The sequence below is a fragment of the Hemicordylus capensis genome, chromosome 1 (assembly GCF_027244095.1).
Source record: "Hemicordylus capensis ecotype Gifberg chromosome 1, rHemCap1.1.pri, whole genome shotgun sequence".
In the NCBI taxonomy this organism is placed as follows: domain Eukaryota; kingdom Metazoa; phylum Chordata; class Lepidosauria; order Squamata; family Cordylidae; genus Hemicordylus; species Hemicordylus capensis.
In genome coordinates this window covers 227,248,657-227,271,776 of record NC_069657.1, presented here as the reverse complement: position 1 = coordinate 227,271,776, position 23,120 = coordinate 227,248,657, and the positions used below count along the sequence as shown (strand labels likewise).

General features: G+C 49.9%; 1 protein-coding gene across 1 annotated transcript in view; it reads right to left on the bottom strand.

Annotated features, from left to right (window-relative positions):
- The window catches only part of C1H21orf58 (chromosome 1 C21orf58 homolog), a 73,933-nt gene extending 52,403 nt beyond the window's left edge, over positions 1 to 21,530 (bottom strand). The window contains exons 1-2 of the mRNA XM_053267026.1: positions 21,340 to 21,530; positions 13,649 to 13,671 (exon numbers count right to left, since the gene is read on the bottom strand). Coding sequence (XP_053123001.1) covers positions 13,649 to 13,671; positions 21,340 to 21,530 — 214 coding nt within the window. The remainder of the gene's footprint in view (positions 1 to 13,648; positions 13,672 to 21,339) is intronic.
- Between the last annotated feature and the right edge of the window lie 1,590 nt (positions 21,531 to 23,120).

Sequence of the window (23,120 nt, the reverse complement as noted above, 5' to 3'; positions counted from 1 at the left end):
ACATCACCAATGACATCCTGGGGAAAGAGCTCATTGAGGAACCCTCCATGCAAGAACCCCTTACAGCACCTCACATCACCAACAACATCCTGGAGGAAGAGCTCACTGAGGAACCCTCTGTGCCAGAACCCCTTCCAGCACATCGTATCACCAACGACATCCTGGGGGAAGAGCTCACTGAGGAACCCTCCGTGCCAGAACCCCTTACAGCAACTCACATCACCAATGACATCCTGGGGAAAGAGCTCATTGAGGAACCCTCCATGCAAGAACCCCTTACAGCACCTCACATCACCAACAACATCCTGGAGGAAGAGCTCACTGAGGAACCCTCTGTGCCAGAACCCCTTCCAGCACATCGTATCACCAACGACATCCTGGGGGAAGAGCTCACTGAGGAACCCTCCGTGCCAGAACCCCTTACAGCAACTCACATCACCAATGACATCCTGGGGAAAGAGCTCATTGAGGAACCCTCCATGCAAGAACCCCTTCCAGCACATCGTATCACCAACGACATCCTGGGGGAAGTGACAGAAGCTCTTCCAGCACCTCTCATGACCAATGACATCCTGAGGGAAGCGCTCACTGAGGAACCCTCCCTGCCGGAACCCCTTGCAGCACCTCATATCACCAATTACATTCTGGGGGAAGAGCTCACTGAGGAACCCTCCATGCCAGAACCACTTCCAGCAACTCACATCATCAACAACATCCTTGGTGAAGTGCTCATTGAGGAACTCTCCATGCCCGAACCCTTCCAGCAACTCACATCACCAATGACATCCTGGGGAAAGAGCTCATTGAGGAACCCTCCATGCCAGAACCACTTCCAGCACCTTGTATCACAAACGACATCCTGGGGGAAAGAGCTCACTGAGGAACCCTACGTGACAGAACCCCTTCCAGCACCTCGCATGACCAATGACATCCTGGGGGAAGTGCTCACTGAGGAACCCTCCATGCCAGAACCCCTTCCAGCACCTCACATCACCAACAACATCCTGGGCGAAGCGCTCACTGAGGAACCCTCCATGCCAGAACCCGTTGCAGCACCTCATATCACCAACAACATCCTGGGCGAAGTGCTCATTGAGGAACCCTCCGTGCCATAACCCCTTCCAGCAACTCATATCACCAATGACATCTTGGGGGAAGAGCTCATTGAGGAACCCTCCCTGCCAGAACCTCTTCCAGCACCTCGTATCACCAACAACATCCTGGGCAAAGTGCTCACTGAGGAATCCTCCATGCCAGAACCCCTTCCAGGAACTCACATCAACAATGACATCCTGGGGGAAGCACACATCGAGGAACCCTCCGTGCCAGAACCCCTTCCAGCAACTCATATCACCAATGACATCCTGGGGGAAGCGCTCACTGAGGAACCCTCCATGCCAGAACCCCTTCCAGCACCTCATATCACGAATTACATTCTGGGGGAAGAGCTCATTGAGGAACCCTCGATGCCAGAACCCCTTCCAGCAACTCACATCAACAATGACATCCTGGGGGAAGCACACATCGAGGAACCCTCCATGCCAGAACCCCTTCCAGCACCTCGCACCACCAACAACATCCTGGGCAAAGTGCTCATTGAGGAACTCTCTGTGCCAGAACCCTTCCAGCAACTCACATCACCAATGACATCCTGGGTGAAGCGCTCACTGAGGAACCCTCCGTGACAGAACCACTTCTAGCAACTCAAATCTCCAACAACATCATGGGGGAAACGCTCACTGAGGAACCCTCAATGCCCAAACCCCTTCCACCAACTCACATCATCAATGACATCCTGGGGGAAGCATTCATCGAGGAACCCTCCATGCCAGAACCCCTTCCAGCACCTCACATCACCAACGACATCCTGGAGGAAGAGCTCACTGAGGAACCCTCCATGCCAGAACCTCTTCCAGCACCTGGCATGACGAATGACATCCTGAGGGAAGCGCTCACTGACGAACCCTCCATGCCAGAACCCCTTCCAGCACCTCACATCACCAACGACATCCTGGAGGAAGAGCTCACTGAGGAACCCTCCGTGCCAGAACGTCTTCCAGCACATCGTATCACCAACGACATCCTGGGGGAAGTGACAGAACCTCTTCCAGCACCTCGCATGACCAATGACATCCTGAGGGAAGCGCTCACTGAGGAACCCTCCGTGCCAGAACCCCTTCCAGCAACTCACATCACCAATGACATCCTGGGGGAAGAGATCACTGAGGAACCCTCCGTGCCAGAACCCCTTCCAGCACCTCGTAACACCAACTGAGGGAAGCGCTCACTGACGAACCCTCCTTGAAAGAACCTCTTCCAGCACCTCGTATCACCAACGACATACTGGAGGAAGAGCTCATTGGGGAACCCTCCATGCCAGAACCCCTTCCAGCACCTCACATCACCAACGACATCCTGGAGGAAGAGCTCACTGAGGAACCCTCCGTGCCAGAACCCCTTCCAGCACATTGTATAACCAACGACATACTGGGGGAAGTGACAGAACCTCTTCCAGCACCTCGCATGACCAATGACATCCTGAGGGAAGCGCTCACTGAGGAACCCTCCATGCCATAACCCCTTCCAGTACCTAGCATCTCCAGCAACTTCCTGGGGGAAGCACTCATTGAGGAACCCTCCGTGACAGAACCCCTTCCAGCAACTCACATCACCAATGACATCCTGGGGGAAGAGCTCACTGAGGAACCCTCTGTGCTAGAACCCCTTCCAGCACGTCGTAACACCAACAACATTCTGGGGGAAGAGCTCACTGAGGAACCCTCCATGCCAGAACCCCTTCCAGCAACTCACATCACCAATGATATCCTGGGAGAAGCACTCATCGAGGAACCCTCCATGTCAGAACCCTTTCCAGCACCTCACATCACCAACAAGATCATGGGGGAAGCACTCATTGAGGAACCCTCCGTGCCAGAACCCCTTACAGCAACTCACATCACCAATGACATCCTGGGGGAAGAGCTCATTGAGGAACCCTCCATGCATGAACCCCTCCCAGCACCTCACATCACCAACAACATCCTGGGCGAAGTACTCATTGAGGAACCCTCCGTGACAGAACCCCTTCCAGCAACTCATATCACCAATGACATCCTGGGGGAAGAGCTCATTGAGGAACCCTCCCTGCCAGAACCTCTTCCAGAACCTCGTATCACCAACAACATCCTGGGCAAAGTGCTCACTGAGGTATCCTCCGTGCCAGAACCCCTTCCAGCACCTCACATCACCAATGACATCCTGGAGGAAGAGCTCACTGAGGAACCCTCCGTGCCAGAACCTCTTCCAGCACCTCGTATCACCAACGACATCCTGGGGGAAGTGACAGAACCTCTTCCAGCACCTCGCATGACCAATGACATCCTGGGGGAAGCGGTCATTGAGGAACCCTCCATGCCAGAACCCCTTCCAGCACCTCATATCACCAATTACATTCTGGGGGAAGAGCTCATTGAGGAACCCTCGATGCCAGAACCCCTTCCAGCAACTCACATCAACAATGACATCCTGGAGGAAGAGCTCTCCATGCCAGAACCCCTTCATGGAACCCTCTGTAACCCTCCATGCCAGAACCCCTTCCAGGACCTCGCATCACCAACAACAGCCTGGGCAAAGTGCTCATCGAGGAATCCTCCGAGCCAGAACCCCTTCCAGCACCTCACATCACCAACAACATCCTGGAGGAAGAGCTCACTGAGGAACCCTCCGTGCCAGAACCCCTTCCAGCACCTCGTATCACCAACGACATCCTGGGAGAAGTGACAGAACCTCTTCCAGCACCTCGCATGACCAATGACATCCTGGGGGAAGCGCTCATTGAGGAACCCTCCATGCCAGAACCACTTCTAGCAACTCAAATAACCAACAACATCATGGGGGAAACGCTCATTGAGGAACCCTCGATGCCCGAACCCCTTCCAGCAACTCACATCACCAATGACGTCCTGGGGGAAGCACTCATCGAGGAACCCTCCATGCCAGAACCCCTTCCAGCAGCTCACATCACCAACAACATCCTGGAGAAAGAGCTCACTGAGGAACCCTCCATGCCAGAACCTCTTCCAGCACCTGGCATGATGAATGACATCCTGAGGGAAGCGCTCACTGACGAACCCTCCTTGAAAGAACCTCTTCCAGCACCTCGTATCACCAACGACATACTGGAGGAAGAGCTCATTGGGGAACCCTCCATGCCAGAACCCCTTCCAGCACCTCACATCACCAACGACATCCTGGAGGAAGAGCTCACTGAGGAACCCTCTGTGCCAGAACCCCTTCCAGCACATCGTATCACCAACGACATCCTGGGGGAAGTGACAGAAGCTCTTCCAGCACCTCGCATGACCAATGACATCCTGAGGGAAGCGCTCACTGAGGAACCCTCCCTGCCAGAACCCCTTGCAGCACCTCATATCACCAATTACATTCTGGGGGAAGAGCTCACTGAGGAACCCTCCATGCCAGAACCACTTCCAGCAACTCACATCATCAACAACATCCTTGGTGAAGTGCTCATTGAGGAACCCTCCATGCCAGAACCACTTCCAGCACCTTGTATCACCAACGACATCCTGGGGGGAAGAGCTCACTGAGGAACCCTATGTGACAGAACCCCTTCCAGCACCTCGCATGACCAATGACATCCTGTGGGAAGCGCTCACTGAGGAACCCTCCATGCCAGAACCCCTTCCAGCAACTCACATAACCAATGATATCCTGGGGGAAGCGCTCACTGAGGAACCCTCCATGCAGAGAACCCCTCCCAGTACCTCACATCACCAACAACATCCTGGGCGAAGTACTCATTGAGGAACCCTCCGTGCCAGAACCCCTTCCAGCAACTCACATCACCAATGATATCCTGGGAGAAGCACTCATCGAGGAACCCTCCATGTCAGAACCCTTTCCAGCACCTCACATCACCAACAAGATCATGGGGGAAGCACACATTGAGTAACCCTCCGTGCCAGAACCCCTTACAGCAACTCACATCACCAATGACATCCTGGGGAAAGAGCTCATTGAGGAACCCTCCATGCAAGAACCCCTTACAGCACCTCACATCACCAACAACATCCTGGAGGAAGAGCTCACTGAGGAACCCTCTGTGCCAGAACCCCTTCCAGCACATCGTATCACCAACGACATCCTGGGGGAAGAGCTCACTGAGGAACCCTCCGTGCCAGAACCCCTTACAGCAACTCACATCACCAATGACATCCTGGGGAAAGAGCTCATTGAGGAACCCTCCATGCAAGAACCCCTTACAGCACCTCACATCACCAACAACATCCTGGAGGAAGAGCTCACTGAGGAACCCTCTGTGCCAGAACCCCTTCCAGCACATCGTATCACCAACGACATCCTGGGGGAAGAGCTCACTGAGGAACCCTCCGTGCCAGAACCCCTTACAGCAACTCACATCACCAATGACATCCTGGGGAAAGAGCTCATTGAGGAACCCTCCATGCAAGAACCCCTTCCAGCACATCGTATCACCAACGACATCCTGGGGGAAGTGACAGAAGCTCTTCCAGCACCTCTCATGACCAATGACATCCTGAGGGAAGCGCTCACTGAGGAACCCTCCCTGCCGGAACCCCTTGCAGCACCTCATATCACCAATTACATTCTGGGGGAAGAGCTCACTGAGGAACCCTCCATGCCAGAACCACTTCCAGCAACTCACATCATCAACAACATCCTTGGTGAAGTGCTCATTGAGGAACTCTCCATGCCCGAACCCTTCCAGCAACTCACATCACCAATGACATCCTGGGGAAAGAGCTCATTGAGGAACCCTCCATGCCAGAACCACTTCCAGCACCTTGTATCACAAACGACATCCTGGGGGAAAGAGCTCACTGAGGAACCCTACGTGACAGAACCCCTTCCAGCACCTCGCATGACCAATGACATCCTGGGGGAAGTGCTCACTGAGGAACCCTCCATGCCAGAACCCCTTCCAGCACCTCACATCACCAACAACATCCTGGGCGAAGCGCTCACTGAGGAACCCTCCATGCCAGAACCCGTTGCAGCACCTCATATCACCAACAACATCCTGGGCGAAGTGCTCATTGAGGAACCCTCCGTGCCATAACCCCTTCCAGCAACTCATATCACCAATGACATCTTGGGGGAAGAGCTCATTGAGGAACCCTCCCTGCCAGAACCTCTTCCAGCACCTCGTATCACCAACAACATCCTGGGCAAAGTGCTCACTGAGGAATCCTCCATGCCAGAACCCCTTCCAGGAACTCACATCAACAATGACATCCTGGGGGAAGCACACATCGAGGAACCCTCCGTGCCAGAACCCCTTCCAGCAACTCATATCACCAATGACATCCTGGGGGAAGCGCTCACTGAGGAACCCTCCATGCCAGAACCCCTTCCAGCACCTCATATCACGAATTACATTCTGGGGGAAGAGCTCATTGAGGAACCCTCGATGCCAGAACCCCTTCCAGCAACTCACATCAACAATGACATCCTGGGGGAAGCACACATCGAGGAACCCTCCATGCCAGAACCCCTTCCAGCACCTCACATCACCAACGACATCCTGGAGGAAGAGCTTTCCATGCCAGAACCCCTTCATGGAACCGTCTGTAACCCTCCATGCCAGAACCCCTTCCAGCACCTCGCACCACCAACAACATCCTGGGCAAAGTGCTCATTGAGGAACTCTCTGTGCCAGAACCCTTCCAGCAACTCACATCACCAATGACATCCTGGGTGAAGCGCTCACTGAGGAACCCTCCGTGACAGAACCACTTCTAGCAACTCAAATCTCCAACAACATCATGGGGGAAACGCTCACTGAGGAACCCTCAATGCCCAAACCCCTTCCACCAACTCACATCATCAATGACATCCTGGGGGAAGCATTCATCGAGGAACCCTCCATGCCAGAACCCCTTCCAGCACCTCACATCACCAACGACATCCTGGAGGAAGAGCTCACTGAGGAACCCTCCATGCCAGAACCTCTTCCAGCACCTGGCATGACGAATGACATCCTGAGGGAAGCGCTCACTGACGAACCCTCCATGCCAGAACCCCTTCCAGCACCTCACATCACCAACGACATCCTGGAGGAAGAGCTCACTGAGGAACCCTCCGTGCCAGAACGTCTTCCAGCACATCGTATCACCAACGACATCCTGGGGGAAGTGACAGAACCTCTTCCAGCACCTCGCATGACCAATGACATCCTGAGGGAAGCGCTCACTGAGTAACCCTCCATGCCAGAACCCGTTGCAGCACCTCATATCACCAATTACATTCTGGGGGAAGAGCTCACTGAGGAACCCTCCATGCCAGAACCACTTCCAGCAACTCACATCATCAACCACATCCTGGGTGAAGTGCTCATTGAGGAACTCTCCATGCCCGAACCCTTCCAGCAACTCACATCACCAATGACATCCTCATTGAGGAACCCTCCCTGCCAGAACCTCTTCCAGCACCTCGTATCACCAACAACATCCTGGGCAAAGTGCTCACTGAGGAATCCTCCATGCCAGAACCCCTTCCAGGAACTCACATCAACAATGACATCCTGGGGGAAGCACACATCGAGGAACCCTCCGTGCCAGAACCCCTTCCAGCAACTCATATCACCAATGACATCCTGGGGGAAGCGCTCACTGAGGAACCCTCCATGCCAGAACCCCTTCCAGCACCTCATATCACGAATTACATTCTGGGGGAAGAGCTCATTGAGGAACCCTCGATGCCAGAACCCCTTCCAGCAACTCACATCAACAATGACATCCTGGGGGAAGCACACATCGAGGAACCCTCCATGCCAGAACCCCTTCCAGCACCTCACATCACCAACGACATCCTGGAGGAAGAGCTTTCCATGCCAGAACCCCTTCATGGAACCGTCTGTAACCCTCCATGCCAGAACCCCTTCCAGCACCTCGCACCACCAACAACATCCTGGGCAAAGTGCTCATTGAGGAACTCTCTGTGCCAGAACCCTTCCAGCAACTCACATCACCAATGACATCCTGGGTGAAGCGCTCACTGAGGAACCCTCCGTGACAGAACCACTTCTAGCAACTCAAATCTCCAACAACATCATGGGGGAAACGCTCACTGAGGAACCCTCAATGCCCAAACCCCTTCCACCAACTCACATCATCAATGACATCCTGGGGGAAGCATTCATCGAGGAACCCTCCATGCCAGAAACCCTTCCAGCACCTCACATCACCAACGACATCCTGGAGGAAGAGCTCACTGAGGAACCCTCCATGCCAGAACCTCTTCCAGCACCTGGCATGACGAATGACATCCTGAGGGAAGCGCTCACTGACGAACCCTCCATGCCAGAACCCCTTCCAGCACCTCACATCACCAACGACATCCTGGAGGAAGAGCTCACTGAGGAACCCTCCGTGCCAGAACGTCTTCCAGCACATCGTATCACCAACGACATCCTGGGGGAAGTGACAGAACCTCTTCCAGCACCTCGCATGACCAATGACATCCTGAGGGAAGCGCTCACTGAGTAACCCTCCATGCCAGAACCCGTTGCAGCACCTCATATCACCAATTACATTCTGGGGGAAGAGCTCACTGAGGAACCCTCCATGCCAGAACCACTTCCAGCAACTCACATCATCAACCACATCCTGGGTGAAGTGCTCATTGAGGAACTCTCCATGCCCGAACCCTTCCAGCAACTCACATCACCAATGACATCCTCATTGAGGAACCCTCCATGCCAGAACCACTTCCAGCACCTTGTATCACCAATGACATCCTGGGGGAAGAGCTCACTGAGGAACCCTACGTGACAGAACCCCTTCCAGCATCTCGCATGACCAATGACATCCTGGGGGAAGCGCTCATTGAGGAACCCTCCATGCCAGAACCTCTTCTAGCACCTCACATCACCAACGACATCCTGGAGGGAGAGCTCACTGAGGAACCCTCCGTGCCAGAACCTCTTCTAGCACCTGGCATGACCAATGACACCCTGAGGGAAGCGCTCACTGAGGAAATTTCCGTGCCAGAACCCCTTCCACCACCTCGCATCACCAACAACATCCTGGGCAAAGTGCTCATTGAGGAACTCTCCGTGCCAGAACCCCTTCCAGCAACTCACATCACCAACGACATCCTGGAGGAAGAGCTCTCTGAGGAACCCTCCGTGCCAGAACGTCTTCCATCACCTCGCATGACCAACGACATCCTGGAGGAAGAGCTCATTGAGGAAACCTCAATGCCAGAACCCCTTCCAATACCTTGTATCACCAATGACCTACTGGGATAAGTGCTCATTGAGGCTACCTCAGTGCCAGGTCCTTCCATCCTCACAGACACTCCAAAGGAAGCAACTTCTGTGTCGGAGCCCTTACTAGAGCCTTCCATTGCTCATAATTATCTTCAGCAAGAAGTAGAACTCCTCAAAGGATTACAGCATGACTATGTCCAGCAGCGTAAGTATTGCAACACCTCAGAAACCTTTTGCATATACACCCAGCACAAAGATCAGCTGCAGTTTTGATACCCAGCCCAGATGATGGACTAAGCCCTATCATTGCCCTTTTTGCAAGTCACCAGTACTCAGCCTGGTCAGCACATACAATATTTGTTCCTTTTTGTTCTCTTTGTTGCAGAACTGAGGGTTCGCCGCATTTCCCAACAGTTCCCTCGTTCTCTCCGAGCCATCAACCTGCAAATTGGACACATGCGGACAAGGGTCATCGCAGTGAAGTTCGGCTACAGCGGTGGGAAAGGGAAGGTATGTTCACAGCATGACCCTGAAATTGCTGCTGGGCTAAGAACGGCTCTTTTGTTTATTTCATGTTGAAATGCTTGATTTGAGTCTGCATCTAAGGTTTCAGAGGGGAGGCCTGTGAGTGGGTTGTCAGTGCTTGCTGAAGTGTTCCTTCATTTTCTGTCTTTTATGTGTCCAAGCTCCAGTGCCTGTAATCCAAGCAGCTTCTCAGAGTGAGCAGTGAGGGCAAGTGATGGTGGGTGTGGTAGGATGTCAGCCCTTGCAGCTGACCTCCTGTTTCTTCTTCTCTCTTGCAGATGTTCCTGCAGGCCCTGCTGCACTTCTCCAGCCCTCTGGTTCTGATTCATCATTGTCCTCTGTCTCCCTTGAGGTTGCCTCCATCCCACCCTCCACCTCCACCTCTTCCCTCCTCCTGCATCCCTCTCCACCTCCTCCTCCTTCCCCACCTCCTCTGGAGCCGGACCTCAGCAATGCGAAAGAAACTCTGCAGAGTTTGGTAGAGATGCAGGTCCATCAGCTGCGTGACCGTAAGTCTCACAGAGGCAGCACTCCATAACCTCTACCTTTTCCATCCTCATTGTGATCTTACAATCTAAAAAACTTATAGTCTAAAAACAGAGGCAGGGATACAATAGAAGAAGCAGAGGGAAGCTGAGGTGGGGGCAAGTGGGGGAAAGATGTGTATGTATTTCAGCTGCACCTCCTTAGGACCAGGGAGACCCAGGTTTGAATTCTCATCCAGTCATGAAACTCTCTGGGTGACTTTGGGCCAGTCACTTGTCCCACAGCCTAACTTACCTCTTAGGGTTATTGTGAGGAAAAAATAACCATGTATAAACCACCCTGAGCTGCTTGAGGAAGAGCAGAATATGAATGCTAAAAGGAAAACAAATATCAGCCCTTTTGAGTTTAAGCTGAGATGAAACAGGAAACCAAGGAGGATGATATACAGTTGTGCATATTGCAAATCCTCCTTATAGTGTCATCAATGTACATGGGCAAAAGTTCCCTGCCACCAGGAGCATACAGTCTAAAGTTTGGCTTTGGAGAGAGAAGTGAGGAAGAGGAGGAATGGGAGAGGAAAGCATAAGGGGCATTCAATTCAAGCCGATGGAGCTGCTTCTACTGAGGCATTACGCCAAAGGCTGCGCAGTGGAGGTGGGTTTTCAGGTATCATTGGAGGGATAGGAGAGAGACGAGGGGCCACATCTGAGTGGCTGTTCCAGACCCAAGGGTCAGCGAGAGGGAAGAGAAAGAATTGTTTTAGAGAGCAGGAGACCTTCAGGTGGCAATTGAAGACAGAGAAGCTGGAAGAGCAAAAATCAACCTGACGAGGTGCAAGTTCACCGGGGGGGGGGTACATAGCCATGGAGGGTTTTCAAGACAGAGAGGAGGAGTCTGTGCTGGGCATGGAAGGGGACTAGAAGTCCGTGCAGGGACTGACATGGTGGAGGACAGGCCCCTTCACTCTATTTGTTTTCTCTCCTTAAAGGCCAAAGAGACCTCCGCAGCTGCCAGGAATACTTACAAAGCTTCAAGGCACTGAGGGGACAATTGAGGCGGCTAAGGAGCAGACTGGCCAGGGTGGAAGCCACTATGGGGATCGTGGTTCCTCCAAGGGAGCTGGACGTTGCTGAGGAAGAAGGGGAAGGCAAATTAAAAGAGACAACTGTGCTACTATTTACATAAGTAGCAATAAAATGCTGTGTATATATTTTTAAAAAATTAAATATTTGTTTTAATAGGATGTAGAGATAGAACAGCAATAAAACTTGCATATTTATTGTTTTAAAAAATAAAATGTTTTATTTTAAAGAAAATACATTTGTCTTGCTTTGAATATTCTTTGGGTAGAGTTGGGTAAAAAGGTCTTTGGGTCAAACTCAGCTACAGAAAACACTCTCTTGGCCAGTCCACTCAGGGCCAAGAGATGTTTGAGATGTAGCTCAAGATAGACAATTCCTTGCCAGGAGGCTCATACAGAGCTTGTCTGCCCCAACATGTATGACTAGGAGGCTGGATTTTGGCCCTGAAGAGGGATCTGCCCCGTGTGGAAGAGGATGGAATGGTGATGCGCAAGAGGAAGCTTGATTTAGGGCAGGGCTGCACAACTCCAGCCCTCCAGCTGCTGTTTGGCTACAGTTCCCATCAACCCTGACTATTGGCTACTGCGACTACTGGGGACTATGGGAGCTGTAATCAAACAACAGCTGGAAGGCCCAAGTTCGAGGCCAAATGTTATTCTCCAGCCCTCTTATTTTCCACCAAGAGCCAAAGCAGCAGCTGGAGGCTTAGATCCAGGCGGAGTAAAACTGAGTGACTGATTTGGCCCTGGGGGAACAGCTAGGAGGTGGCACCTCCATTTTCTTTGCAGGAAGAAAAGCCGTGGGGGTGGCTCTCTGTAGAGCATGACAGGAAAGAACCAAGAAAGGCAGCCTCCATATCAGGCCACCTCCCAGGACCTTCCAGCCTTGCTTGTACTCTGGCAGAAGAACCCAAGGTGACCACCTTTATATCATGAGAGCTCTGTATCAGACCTCCACCCAGAGCAATCCATCCCTGCTGATACTTCAGGGAAAGAAAATGAAGAGGCCCCCTACATAGCAGGCCTCCTCCCAAATGCAGGATCAGCAATGAGATTAGACCTTTAGCCTGCAGGCTATTTTTCTGCCAGAGAAGAGAGAAGAAGGAAAGCTTGAAAGAGAGCACTTGTCACTGCAGATGTTAGATTTGATATGACAATGAAATAAGACAGCAATGCAGGGACCACTGCATTAGCTACACAACTCAGTGGTCGAATGCCTGTCCTTGACCATCTTTAAGAGCCCTTAAAGATGGTCAAGTGTAAGGACAAGAATACGTTTGCTCTTGAGGCTCATTGTGCATGCACTGAGAAGAATCATTTGAATCAACAGAAGATGCCTTCTTAATGGGATACACTGGGCTGAGTGTTTGCACCTAGAACAACACATCACCATGGGAGTGCTGTGCCCATGAATGCAGTAATGCAAAGAGGTGATGTTTCAGACAAATGGTGCGCCTGATTCAGACAGCTCTAGGCAACAAGCTTGATACTCTGGCAATGATTCAGGAATATCATCCAATCTTCAAGGTCAGTTTCCTTTAAAAAGTGAAGAGAGAGTTTCTGTAATCCTGACACCATTATTACATTTTATTAACATTATGCTAACTGGATGGTCATACATTGATACATTCTTAAAAGGATTCAATTTCCTGGCCAGAGTGACCAACATTTAGTCTACTAATTGTTTTAACTTAAGAGAAATAAACAGCTCCAGGAGATATGACTGTTTTGGGTGCCCCTTAATAAAAATGGAACTACTTTGATAGAATTTCCTTGTTTTGCCAAGACAGATGGCTGAATTTTGAAAGCACATATAGCAAATAGTTTCTCTCTCTCTCTCTTCTTCTTCTTCTTCTGATGATAGAGAATAGTTCATATCTGTATCAATATATGCCAGCCCAGGGCCAACTCCAAAAGTAAATGGGATATTTGGCCCGGGGTCGGGGAGCCAACAAAACAGCCGCTGAAAGTCCCTTGCTGTTGCCTAGCAACTAATACACATCCCTTTGCCTTGGCTCAGCAAAATTGCCAAAGCAGATCTCAACATGCATATCACAAGCCACTGCACACCTAACCATGACAGTGCCTGCAACGAGGCAAGAAAGGATGCATCTTGTCAAGAGAAAGGCACACCACCTGCATTCAAGGGTGGAACTTGGCGGGGGGGGGGGGCAGCCAGGGCACGTGCCCTAGGCGCCACTGAGGAGGGGGCGCCACACCAGTTCCTGCCACCCCCACCCCATTGCCCACCGGCCCGGCCCCAGGGCCCCTCAGCCACTTGCCATCCTGCTTGCCTTGCCCTCCAGCTCTGGCCTAGGATCCGAGCGGCCTGCAAACTGCAGAGAGCTCTTCTTCTCTCCCCGCCTCTCAGCTGATTGGCAGGTGGGCGGGGCTTCCAGAGAGGCCTCCCTGAAGCCTGAACTTGGCATTCCCCCGCAAGCCAGGAAGGAGGCAGGATGGAAGAGTTCTCTGCAGCAGACTCTCTGCCCAGACCATCCAACACAGCTTTTGCAAGATAGACTGTGAATTCCTTTTTGTGGTTACCCCCCACCCACCCCTGGTATATAGGGATCTCCTTGCCATAGGGCTTTGATATGGGGCGGGGGGGGGGAGACTGAGGAGTCTCTGAATATTTAATTTAAAACAGATTGAAAATTTTCTGGCTTTAAATTTCTGGCTTTTTACTATCTAAAAAGGCCTGTTGCTTGTTTCATGGCAGAAAATTACAAAAACTTCTGGAACAAACAACATTATATTCATTCATTCATGTATAAATGCACTTATGTTCAAGTTGTTTTGTAACCCAGAAGGTCTGAGTGAGAACTGTGAAGCATGTGTTGTGCTTTTATTTTATTTTATTTTTTTTGTGTGTGAACTGCTCTCCAATAACTCACAGGACTTCAGGGTACATCTGGCCAACATGTGAATGAAGAACCTCCATTCCGAGGAGATGTGTGTTAAAGGGCTTTCAAAGCCTCTTGTGAAAAACCTCCTGGAATCAAACTTTACTGAATTTGTTCAAGAATTCTGAGAAAACAAACATAGGCTCACCCTGCATGGTTGAAAGTCTCCTTTGCTAATCTGCAGCGAGGAGGCCATTTTAATAATTTGTGTTTCTGGTGTGTTCTAGGCATTAAAAGTAGCACAAATATATAGTACTCAATGTATATCACTATATATTGTGAAGTGTCCGTGTGTGTATTCAGTGAAATGTATTTCCAGGCAGCATACTTATTTTGAAATATCAGACTTAAATCCTTGGGGGCCTGGGGTGCGTGGAGGCCCTGGACATTGAGGGGCTGGTGGCCCATTTTAAAATCTCATCTTGGCCCATTCCAACCTTGCTATGCCCCTGGCAGTCACTACACATGGGTTTCTGCACAACACCTGCACAGAAGAAACTTCCATGTAGAAAATGTGTCTCTTGTAAACTGACCTTGAATTTTCCATCCATGACTGGGATATCTGAGATTTAGAATCCTCTATAATAAAAGGCTTGGGCATGCGTTTGTGCCACCCGTGTCTTTTTTGGCAGTTCTGGGCATGCGCAGAGCGCATGCTCAGAACTGCCGAAAAAGATATGGCCGCCCAGATACGGGCGGCCATGTTGGCCAAAGTAGCTGAAGTGCCCCAAACGACAGTTGATGTCCCCATCTTAGCAATAAAAAATTGCTCCCGCCGCCGCCCACCCTCCCAGCTGCCCGAGTCTTCCTTTTTGAACCAACCCCCCCCCATGATTAAGGGCCATATCGGCCCATGTAATTGCCCCCGCGGCTGCCTCCGCCGACTGCCCACCTGCCCAGACCTCCTTACCAGAGTACGCCCGCATCAGTTGGGCAATAAAAGTTCCTATTTAGAGAAGGAGAGAGGAGCTCGCAAGCAGAGCTCCTCTCTGTGCAAAGTCACTGCCCGAACTGGCGCTATGGACGCAAAGGACGCAATAGGCGTCCTTTGCGCCCAAAGCGCCAGTTTGGGAAGAGGCTTTTCAGAGAGAGGAGCTCTGCTTGCGAGCTCCTCTCTCCTTCTCTAAATAGGAACTTTTATCGCCTGACTGATGTGGGCGTACTCAGGTAAGGAGGGCTCGGCAGCTGGGAGGGAGGGAGGGCGGTCAGCGGCAGCGGCGTCCGTGGAGACCTTGGGGCCCTTGCCCGGCTGGGAGACCGGCCGCGGCATGCAGGCTGTCGGCGGGAGGGGGAATGGCAGCGGGGGGCCGGAGCGCCCGTTACTAGCGCCCATTATTTAACGGGCCGAAATTCACTTGTCAATAATAAAAGAACAGCACACTGCTTGTGATGAGAAGGGGCAAATTACAATGATTTCTTAGTTGGGCAGGGGCTTGTTTTGGCCCTGGCAGAACTTGGCTGTCTGCTCCTGTTGAAAATTCCTCTATCTAGTGTGGCAAACTAATGTATCCTCCTCCCTCCTGGTGTCAAAGTAAGCACTAGTGTGGTGAATGCACATATACCCCATCATGAGCCAACAGTCATCATAAGACAAAGGCTGGCAGGAATCATTCACTGGTTTATAGACACACACACACACACACACACACACCACCACCACCACCACCACCTTCTTCCCCTATTTTGCTAGTGGCTATTTGGGCAGGTGATCCTCTAGTCTAGGACAAAGTCATGTTTTTTAAAAAGAATGAGATGAGACAGAGAAAATGACACTTGGAATCCTCACATAACTCCTGACTGTTGTTCTAAGTCTTTTACAGAGATGGCTCATGTTTTCAGGTTTTGATCAACAACCATGCCTAGATGGTACAGTGTTCCTTTTAACAGGGATTTCCAGATATTGTTGACTGCAAGTCCCATCATTCCTGTTTGGACAAGGGCGCAATTTCAGTGCTTGCCTTAGGCGCTATTTTCCCTAGATATGCCTCTGTTAACAATTGAAGAAGCTTTGTATGTGCCTACTCTAGAAACAAGTATGATGTCTAAAACATACTACAGAAAGTGGCTACAAAGTACAATTTAAAGGAAAGCACTGTTACATTACTCATAAACAGGAATTACTTATGAAAGCAGTTTTATAAGAGAACGGATTGTTTGAAGTAGAATGTGTGACTGAAAAGGCCAAAACTGTGAAGGAATGCACACACAAAGGATGTCCGAATTAACCACAGAAGGTTAGGCCACAGAGATGCCAAAACAATGTCAGGCTGAAAAGCTGGATTTGGTAAAGGGTCTAAAAATAGCCACCTGCAGCACAGAAACAAAGTAGGGGTGTGCAATTTGGGTTTTCGGTGATTTGGTTCGGGACCCGAACCGAATCACCCCCATTCTGTTCTGTGCCCGAATCTGGGCTACCCGAATCACCCCTGATTCGGTTCGGATTTGGATTAAATCTGAATCAATTCAGGTAAGAAAAACTGGTCCCAGGGGCAAAATAGTGGGGTGGGGTGGTAGTGCCCAATGGTTGGAGGCTACCACCCAAATTTCAGGGGAATTGGGTTCTGTTGTTTCAGAGGTATTCTGAGTGTGGATTCTATGATAGCTAATGAGATTTTCAATGAAACACCATGAATCCACTCTAATTTGCTATCATAGAATCCACACTCAGAATACCTCTGAAACAACAGAACCCTGTACTCCATGGGTTAGAAACCCATGGGGGTGGTTGGCACCCTATGTGCACTACACTACCACTCACTCTGGGTCACCCCAGAACCCCCCAAGTGCAGTTATGGGGCTGCTGAAAGCTCCATGTATACCCTATGAGGAAAAACCTTAAAGATGCGTAAACTTTAACAATTCCCCAAAAATCAGCCCTCCGCCCAAATCCTTTGAAAAAATTCAGGTAGCTTCCTTGACTCTACCTGGCACTACCACCAACCCCACACTGCTCTAGGCCACCCCTTTGCCCCCCCCTTGAAGCTATACATTTGCTGACACCTCAATGCTTCTCTATGGGGGAAAACCTTAAAGACGCGTAAACTTCAACAATTCCCCAAAAATCAGCCCTCTGCCCAATCACTCTGAAATTGGGGTGGTAGCCTCCACCCATTAGTCACTACCACCCCACCCCACTCTTTTTGCCCAGATCCCACGCTATGCCCCTGAACTGCCCCAAAGACACTAAAACTTCAAAAATTCCCCAAAAATCAGCCCTTTGCCCAATTCCCCTGAAATTTGGGTGGTAGCCTCCATCCATTAGGAACTACCACCCCACCCCACTATTTTGCCCCTGGGACCCGAAATTTGAGCTGACGTCACATCAGACCTTTTTGCATTCAAATCAATGGAGGCAAAAAGGCGGGAAATTCAAAGAGACATCATCCCGAATCACCCAAATTTTTCGGGCACGAATCGGGGTGATTCGGCTCAGCCCCGAAAAATATCGGGGGACATCGGGGGTGATTAGGTTCGGACCCAAATCATCTGAAATTGCTTGTTTCGGGCACAGATCAATCTGTGCCCGGAATTTTTTGCACATCCCTAAATCAAAGTGTGCACGCTGTATAAGAGCAGAGGCAAAACCGCCTGCTTTTCTTCCACACAAAGAAAGAGAAACAGCATCCTTTGGATGCGATTCATAGTGATGTTTGTGGACCTATGCAAGTTAATACATCAGGAGAAAATAATCTATACATTTAATTCTCTTAGCCAGCATGCGTGTCCTCCTGGATTTGGTGGCGGAACTCTCGCGAGAGTTCCTAGCATTAGGCAAGACTTCGGGGCAAAGGAAAAATGGTGGCTGCCGGGAGGAGACGGCAGGACAACCTGGCCTGGCCAGGCCGTCCCGGGTAAAGGGGGGGAGGCGGCAGCAGCAAAGCCCGGCCTGCCCGCAGGAGGTGAGAGACAGCGGCGGGACGGCCGTCCTGGCCGTCCCAGGTAAGGGAAAGGCAGCAGCAAAGCCCGGCCTGCTCGTGGGAGGCGGTGGCGGGACGGCCATCCCGGCAGTCCCAGGTAAAGGGGAGGCGGGTGCAATGGCAGCGAAGCCCGGCCTGCCCACAGGAGATGGGAGGCTGCGGCGGAATGGCCGGGACTGCCATCCCAGGTAAGGGGGAAGCGGCGGCAGCAAAGCCCAGCCTGCCCGTGGAAGGCAGTTGTGGAACGGCCGTCCCAGCAGTCCCAGGTAAAGGGGAGGTTGCGGCAGTGGCAATGAAGCCCGCCCTGCCCACCGGGGGCGGGAAGCAGCATGCCAGGCCAGCGAGACAAGAAAGTGGCAGGGAAGCAGTGGAGAGACTGCAAAGGGGGTGAGTGGGAAAGAGAGAATGCAGGATGGGGCAGGAGGGAGGGGGAGGGGGAAGGATGGAGGGGAAGGGGGCAAGAGAGAGGGGTGGGAAGAAACAGCCAGCCCCTAATAGCGCACAGATGCTCTGTGTGGATAGGTTAGTATGCTCTTATTTCATTGATGACTATTCTAGATACACATATTCATTACCTGTTAAGTGAAAAAGGTCAAGTACTAGAAAGACTAGAAAAATATGTTGCAAGAGTGAGTAACAAGTTTGGGAGAAAGCCATAGATCCTCTGCATTGACAGTGGTGGCGAATACACTGGGAATGATGTCATAAGATTCCTAAAGGAAGAGGGCATTGAAAACCAAAAAGACTGTTCCTTATAGTCCAGAGCAAAATGGAGTGGTGGAAAGAAAGAACCATTATCTTATGGAAATGACAAGATGCATACTTGTAGATGCTGGTTTGGCTACTAAATTTTGGGGAGAGGCAGTGATGACTGCTACTTACCTGCAAAACAGATTGCCAACCAAGGCCACAGGAACGACGCCACATGGCAACAAGCCCACTTTGAGTCATATAAGAGTGTATGGATCTAAAGCATACATCTATATACCAAAAGCCAGAAGGACCAAACTCAACTGCAGATGCGAGGAAGGAATACTTGTTGGCTATTCCATAGGATGTAAAGGATATAGGATTTTATATCTTGCCACAGAAACAATTAAAATATGCAGTGTAACATACTACAGTGAAAATGAAAAACCAACCACTAGTGAACTGCCAAACTTACCACCCAATTTTCAGTTGGAGAAAGAACCAAGGCAATATGACCAAAAGGAAGGATCCACTAAGTTTTATACCTTGCAGCGATTCAGCAGAAGAGGGTGCTGATTCAGCGATTCAGCAGAAGAGGGTGTGGCATTCAAAAGGATAAAATAAAGGAGTTCCGCCTAAGATGACTTTCCTACATTGGAAAGGGAGAAAGGTTTCAAGAACCAAGCATGTGGAAGCACTTTGATGGAGACATCAAAGAAGATATTTATATGGCACAGCCTCCAGGATTTGTGGAACCTGGTAAAGAAAAACTTGTATGTAAGCTGCAGAAAAGTATTTATGGACTGAGGCAGGCTGCAAGAGCCTGGAATATCAAATAGTTGCTCTCTATTCTACTGAGACAGACTGTGTATCTGCCACTCAAGCATATAAAGAGGTGGCATGGCTACACAAGCTAAAGTCAGATTTCAACATAAACAAAACAAGATGTTCAAGGATAATCAAAGCTGCATCCAGATCTCACAAATTGAGAAAATTAAATTTACAACAAAACACATTGAAACAAAATATCATTATGTGCCAGATGCACAAGAAAAGGGACTTGTAAAATTGATGTGTTGTCCAAGTGAGCAAATGGTAGCAAATGTGCTAACTAAGCCTTTGCCCAGGGATTGTTTCAAAACCTTGAGAGAAGGGACTTATAGACTGCAGCATGAGCCGATGAGGAGGAGTGTTGGAGCTAGGACCCTGGCAGCATCAGTCCTCAGCTGCAATGTCTCATAGTGACCACTGGGGGGTAGGGTCATGGATCAAGGGGGTAGGGTCAAGTGCTGGACTCCTCCCCTCTTTGTTCTTGCAGTGTTAGTCTCCATTTTGTCTCTCCAGAGATAGCTGTTTGTTTTGGTCTCTCTCTTCAGCCTTGAACTACAGCTGAAATTAAGCTGCAGGCTTTTTCACATTTGTTTGTAATATTTTCGTTAAATAAATCTTTTTGGTTCTTCAATACAAAAGAACTGTCTCAAGACCTCTTGCTTTGCTGCTCTCTCACCAAACTGGTTTTGCTTTGCTTTGCTATTTAGAATATAAGAACAGCCCTGCTGGATCAGGCCCAAGGCCCATCTAGTCCAGCATCCTGTTTCACACAGTGGCCCACCAGATGCCTATGACAAGCCCACAGGCAAGAGATGAGGGCATGTCCTCCCCTTGGGGACTGAACTACTGCCATTCTTCCCCTACAACAACATCTAGCAGGTAGACTATTAGAGATGGCCTAGTTGACATCATAAATGTCTCACTGTGGGAGGACAGGATGCTTCCAAAAGAAAGAGGCAATTGTGAGACCTTTACTTAAGAACCCTGTCCTGGAGCCCTTGACAATGGATAATTATAGGCCAGTCTTCAGCCTCCCCTGGGTGGGCAAGGTGGGTGGTGGCTGATCAACTCCAGGCAGTTTTGGAAGATACTGATTATCTAGATCCATTTCAAACTGGCTTTAGAGTGGGCTATGTGGTAGACACAAACTTGGTCAGCCTGATGGATGGTCCCTACCAAAGGATGGAGTGAGTGAGTGTGACTTTGTTGATCCTTTTGGATCTCTCTGCGGCTTTCGATACTATTGACTGTGGTATCCTTCTGGATCATCTGGGGGATTTGGAGTAGGTGGTACTGCTATGTAGTGGCTCCATTCCTATCTCTGGTAGATGCCAGATGGTGTTGCTCAGATATAGCTGCTCTCTGAAACCAGAGCTATTGTATGGTGTTCTTCAGGGCTCCATCCTATCTCTGATGCTTTTTAACATCTACATGAAACCACTGGGGTGAGATCATCAGGAAGTTTGGAGCAGGGTGTTGTCAATATGTTGATGACACCCAAATCTATTTCTCCATGACATCTTCATCAAGGAATGGCATAACCCCCCTAAATGTCTGCCTACAGGCAGTAATTAACTGGATGTGGGTAATAAATTTAAACTGAATCCAAGCAAGATAGAAAAATGAACTTACCCCATGTGGCTGCTAGGGGCATTAGACCAGACTTGTGCATTAAGGCACTTGTACAGGTTTTTATAAGCTTCCATGTGTTGGGCCCAAACAACTAAGTTGGTGGTGGTCCGTTCCAGAACCAAGTACCCGTAAATGAATCCTAGCACTTGCTTTTGGGCTAAGTCTAGAGAGTCTGAGATGCTGTTTTCCATTACAATAGATTTGTTCTATCTGCTCTCCGGTGCACAGGATGTCTAGGGCGTCTCACATCCAGAAGACTGGATCCAGGCTAAGTCTGGCTGCTTGGCTGATGCCAAGTCTTAAGGCGAGCTTGTCTCCTTGCTGGGCTTATATGGCGCCAATTCAATCTATATCTATGCCCATAGACTTGGGGGAAATGTAATGAAGGTCTCTTGTTGTCAAGGTCAACAGAACAGGTGGTTGGAATCTGGTGGGCTGTAGGACCCAGCGGAAACCACCACTAGATTGTTCCAGCCAAAGTCAGACATGAGCTTATACAGTTTGTGCATGACATGAGACACAGAGAACAAACAGCCCACACTTGAGAGAGCTAAATTGACTGGATGGTGGCTGGTATGTGTGAAGCAGAGGATGAATTTTGACATGGATGTTTGTCATGTGCAATGTTAAACGCGGACCGTCAAACAATTAGAGCCCCCATTAGATACCAGCGTGTGGACTCCGTAATGAGCCATGTTCAAATTGGATTACACAAGGTAATAGATCTTCCTGTTCTGGATGGGGTTGCACTTCCCCTAAAGGATCAGGTATGTAACTTGAGAGTGTTTCTGGACCCAGGCCTCACTCTGGTTTCTCAGGCTGAGGCTATGGACAGGGGCACCTTTTATCAACTTTGATTGATACGACAGCAGAATCTGTTCCTTGAAAATAATGATCTCAGAACTGTGGTGCACTCTCTGGTAACCTCTAGGCTGGACTACTGCAATGTGCTCCACTTGGGACTGCCTTGGTATATAATTCAGAAGCTTCAGTTGGTCCAAAATGCAGCAGCTAGATTGATTGGTCTCTGGTGCTTCTCAGAGAGACCATATTATGCCTGTGTTAAAACAATTGCATTGGCTACCAATAGGTTTCTGGGTGAAGTACAAATACTGGTAATTACCTTTGAGGCCCTAAAAAGCTTAGGCCTGGGTTAAGTGGGAGGGTGCCTTCTTTTGCATGATCCCCACCACACATTAAAGTCATTGAGAGAGGTCCATCTCTGTATGCTGCCCGCTCATCTGGCGGTGACTCGGGAACGTGCCTTCTCTGTAGTTGCTCCTGGGCAGTGGACTGTGCTCCCTTTAAACATTCGTAGTTTAACATCTTTACCTGCCTTCAAAAGAGCCCTTAAGACACATTTTTAAGCCAGGTTTTTAGTAATCTTTGCATTTTTAAAATTCTAAAAGATTGTTTTATTTTGTTTTTATTTTGTTTTTTGTGAACTGCTTAGAGCCTTTGGAGTCAGGCAATATATAATTCAAACAAACAAGCAACAACATATATAAACAGAACACAGCTATACTGAGAGATTGATGTGAAAAAGTGAAAAAATATAGAGCTTCAAAATACATTTTGGAACTGCCCTGTAGATCCAGGATTATATTGCGAGTGACTGGGTGGAGAGATGCAGGCGCCAGCGAAAGCAGCAAGCAGGAAAAGGGATTTATACAAGTAAGCACAACTGCCTTGAAACTAGCAATAGTGGGCTTGTTTCCTGACTAACAACCACCACCAGGAGTATTTCCACACAGGGCTGTTACCATGAGTCTTTGGAAGAG